This window comes from Coptis chinensis, chromosome 7 (genome assembly GCF_015680905.1).
Source record: "Coptis chinensis isolate HL-2020 chromosome 7, ASM1568090v1, whole genome shotgun sequence".
NCBI classification, from domain to species: Eukaryota; Viridiplantae; Streptophyta; class Magnoliopsida; order Ranunculales; family Ranunculaceae; genus Coptis; species Coptis chinensis.
Genome location: NC_141462.1, coordinates 13,236,129 through 13,240,693, shown reverse-complemented (window position 1 = coordinate 13,240,693; position 4,565 = coordinate 13,236,129). Strand labels below are relative to the sequence as shown.

General features: G+C 36.4%; 1 protein-coding gene across 1 annotated transcript; it reads right to left on the bottom strand.

Moving 5' to 3' along the window:
• Window positions 1-324: 324 nt before the first annotated feature.
• Window positions 325-3,515, bottom strand: LOC147486120 (uncharacterized). Its single transcript, XM_086573651.1, has 4 exons — window positions 2,072-3,515; window positions 1,813-1,846; window positions 1,264-1,545; window positions 325-586 (listed from the first exon to the last, which is right to left on the bottom strand). The coding sequence occupies exons 1-4, from the start codon at window positions 3,513-3,515 to the stop codon at window positions 325-327; spliced, it is 2,022 nt and encodes a 673-aa protein (XP_086429777.1).
• Window positions 3,516-4,565: the final 1,050 nt, after the last annotated feature.

Here is a 4,565-nt window from a genome sequence, read left to right as displayed (position 1 = left end):
AGAGTTGAATTCATTTTCTAGGTGATGTTTTACTTACATACTTATTTTAACTTTAAAATAAGTATGTACTTCTAAGATCGGGCCTGTGTGACACACACACACACCTAGTAATAGCAATTTGTTTGAATAATACCTGACATAAATGAAGTTTACTCATGAAATAAGTAAATCTCCAAATGGAAAAATAGAAAAAGTAACTAACAGAAATAACTAAATACAAGATTCGCTGAAGGCTTAAAAAAATCTTGATCAATTGACAACTTATAGAGAATCTTACAATGAAAAAATTGCAGAAACAAAAGAGAAGAAAAAAAAACAAAATGACTAGGTTTTAGATGATTCATTCTCAACCCATAATCCCTCACAGTCTTCACGTGTGTAAACTAACCGAGATTCATCAATCAAATCAAAAGAATCAACACTTGGAAATACTTCGGGATGAACCTTGTCTCCTATGTCCCCATCAAACACGTCATTACCAATATCGCCAACATTATAACATCTTTTAGGAGTTGCCAGAGCAACTGACCGCTTAGGATCAAGTTGGTCAGGAACAAAAAAGACTTGCTTGCATTGGCTTGAGAAGCTAAGATAAACGAATCAGATTTATTCCCAACTCTACCAAGATCAACTAATGTGAAACCCAAATCATCTTTCTTGATACCATTCCTACTATCAACCCAATCACACCTGAACAATAGAACGTGAAAATTAAAATAATCAAGCAGCCATATTTCAACAGTAACTCAATAAAAGGACATATCAGAAAAGGCCGGTTTCTTATCCTTTGCACTTGCAACTTGCATTGCTACGACCACCAAGCTCACACCACTGTTTTGAGTGACACGTGAAGCATCCCGATTTTTTGTGGAAAACCAATAACCATTGATGATATAGCTCTCATAATTTAATACATGCATCCGAGGCCCTTGAGATATCCATATTAAGGTATCCGAGACTTTGTTATTGGTGATGCGTCTCTCTTGTGAAACCTGTGTTCTTTTAAGGGTTAGTAACGATTAAATGGAGTTTACAGAATAAATGGTACTTTAGAATTGCTTAATTGTACCCTTTCTTTAAGCCAATCACTAAAGGTACGATTGTGTTCTTCTTGTAACCATGTTGGTTTCTTTGACTAACGGGGGTGGATTTTCTTCAGGTAGTCCATGTGCTCCCTATTTAGTTACCGAAAGCAATCTCACATTTAGCTATAGAAATTCTAAACCAATGGAAGAATGGAAGTAAACTATCAACATATTTTACCCTATGTAAGGCTCAACAACTCCTGTGTTGTGCAACACATAAATATGCGCTTGCTCCAAGGCAGTATTATCAACTTCAGCAGCAGAACCCCCTACAGGGGTAACTCCCTCCACCAGCATATCATTAGGAGTGATTTTACAATTAGGAGGAACTCCAATTGCATCCAAGTCAGATAAGAATTCACTGCAAAAATCAATTACTTCCTCTGCAATATAATTTTCAGTAATGCAACCTTCTGGATGATTGCGGTTTTGTACATAACCCTTCAGCACCACCATGTACCTAAGACATTTCAATGGGAAAATGGTACAATGATGCTTACTATGTCATACGAACCAATGATAAAGGAAAGCTTAGTAAGTTGGTTTACCTCTCAAATGGGTACATTCATCGGAAGAAAACTGGACCACAAAGCTTCACCTCTCTAACAAGATGAATCGTGAGATGAACCATGATGTCAAAGAATGACAGGGGAAAGTATTTTTCCAGCATACATACGGTGACAACAACATCCCTTTGAATTTGACTCAATTGCTTCACATCTATTACTTTTGCACAAAGTGCACTGAAGAAGAAGCACAACCTGACAATTGCATATCTCACATGATTTAACAAGACATATCATATTGCCACAGGAAGCAACTGCTGCATCAAAATATGGAAATCGTGAAACTTCAACCCTTGTAATTTTAGATCATCCATTGAAACACGGGGCTTGAAATTAGCTCATGCAATGTTTGGCAAACTTTTCTTTTTTCATCTCTAGATAATGTAAAACAAGTTGGGGGTAGGAAAGTTTTACTTTTACCTATCTTTGGTGCCAACTTTGCCCTTCCCATCTCCTCAAGATCAAGATGACCGTTAACAGTATCCTTTGTTTTGAAAAGAATGTTAAGCAATGTACCAATAATGCTGTCACAAACATTCTTCTCAATATGCATGACATCTAAGTTGTGTCTACCAGGCAAATACTCCCAATAGTCCAGTTCAAAAAATATTGATGACTTTTTCCAACATTTCAAAATATCATCGACTCCAGTATTAACCCTTGTTGATGTGGTTGGCATCTTTGCCTTTTTCTCTGCACCCGGTCGTTTCCTTTTACCCATTGACTTCTTCAATTTTCGTTTCATAACTTCTTTCTGCCCTTTTGGTTTTGCTAAATTCTTCGCAGTTACATTCTTAACTTTTTTCCCCCAAGAAATATTAAACAGTTTAATCTTTTCTTTTACTTTCTCATTGGTTAATGGTTTTGGTTGTGATCGAAACTCTTGTTTACCATTAAACATCTTCTTTTGCTTTCTGTAAGGGTGGTTCTTTGGGAGGAATCTTTTGGTGGACATGTATACAATCTTCTTAGAATGTTTCAGTCTGAGCGAAGGTGTATTCTCACTGCATATTGGACAAGCATAATATCCTTTAACGCAACAGCCAGATAGGTTACCAAGCACGGAAAAATCATTTATTGTCCACATTAGCACATCTCTCAATATAAATGATTCATGTCGGTAAGCATCATTAGCATCAACCCTAGTATTCCATGAAAATTTTAAGTCATCAATCAAGGGCCCCAAGTACACATCAATATCGTTCCTTGGTTGTCGTGGACCTGATATCAACAATGTAAGCATCATAAACTTTCTCTTCACGCACAACCATGGTGGAAGGTTGTAAGTGATCAACATAACTGGCCAACAACAATACCTACTACTTATAGAACCGTGTGGATTGACACCATCTGCGGAGAGTGCGAGATGCAGATTTTGTGAATTTGCTGCAAACTCTGGCCACATGCAATCTATAGTCTTCCATGCTGGGGAATCTGCTGGGTGACGCAATTTGTCATTAACTTCTTTTGCATCAGCATGCCATGTCGAATCCTTAGTTGTTTGCACAGACTGAAACATCTTTTTGAACCTTGGGATGGGTGAAAAATACCACAAAACTTTTGTAGGCACACCTTTACTTGTCTCAGTTATACTTTTATTCTCCTTATATCTTGATGCTCCACAAGTAGGACACATGGTAAGATCCTTATACTTGTCACCTCTGTACAGGATGCAGTCGTTAGGACATGCATGTATCTTTCCATACTTCATTCCATAGACGGACAATGTCTTCTTGACCTTATTCAGTGAGGACGGTAGTAAATGGCCTTCTAGAAGCACCTCTCCAAATAATTTCAGTAACTCTGAAAAATTCTTGTCTGACCACCCACCTTTGGCTTTTAGATTGAATAGTTTAACCACCATTTATAACTTGGTAAACTTTGTACATCCTTCATATAATGGTTTCTTAGCATCTTGGAGCAATTGTTCAAACTCTACAGGATCACCGGTGAATTGGTCACGTCCAGCATCTAGCAAGTTTTTTGTACTTGCTGCATCTTCTGGAGTTTCCATATTGTGATAATCTTGATGGTCTTCATTTCCATTGACACTAGAAGGGGCTACATTATGACTTTTCTCCCCGTACGTGATATATCCATCTAGTATAGTGTTGGTCAATACCAGATTCAAAAAGGTAGTTTCTAACCTCCTTTTGAGTAAACTCACAAAGATTTACACAGTGTTTGCATGGACATCTTATGAGAATGGTCTCACTCTCTATTGTATTTGCAAACATAAGAAAATTCTTAACCCCTACAATATATTCATCTGTTAGCCTATCTTTGGACATCCACAATTTGTCCATTTCGAATCAAGTATGACACAAAAATCCTGAAAACACCCAAATTTTGCACTCTTTTCGTTAAGAAAATAAAAATAAAAATAATCGCTTCAAGATCATTATTAAATATATTAGTGATTTTATTATTCTCTATTACTATGTATTCTCATAGGCACCATAAAAGTGCTCTAATTTTTGTATCAGTACTACTTTCTAGTAGGCATTTGCAGTGGAGCAAATTAATTTACTTACTAACAATCTCAATTTGATTACTAGTTCTACTCTTGTCAAAAGTACTATGCTCACCTAACAATAATTTCAATTAGATTACAAAAAAATAAAGACAAAATAATAATAAGATGCATATATGGAGGCAGGTCCTTTTAATATTCATAAACTGAACAACAGTTGGTCATTTTAGATAATCACATAAAAGGCAACACCCTACACATGCACAAGTGATACCAGGCTAATTGGGTAAGGATAGGGTGTCACTTTAATGAACCACATTAATTATGGGCTTAAAGTTTGAGTATAAATATGTGCCTGGGACGCCTAACAATATCAAACCAACTCAAAAGTAGTTAATACATATGAAAGTAGATAAACTAAAGAGATATGGTCGCGTCGAA

What these genes read in the sequence shown, in the direction of transcription:
- LOC147486120 (XM_086573651.1), bottom strand. Translation starts at nt 3,515, where the DNA reads ATGGTGGTTAAACTATTCAATCTAAAAGCCAAAGGTGGGTGGTCAGAC. An exon ending in AAAGTTGGCACCAAAGATAG is followed by an intron (nt 1,847 to 2,071) that starts GTAAAAGTAAAA and finishes TGCAATTGTCAG; the next exon opens with GTTGTGCTTCTTCTTCAGTG. An exon ending in GTTGTTGAGCCTTACATAGG is followed by an intron (nt 587 to 1,263) that starts GTAAAATATGTT and finishes CGTTTATCTTAG; the next exon opens with CTTCTCAAGCCAATGCAAGC.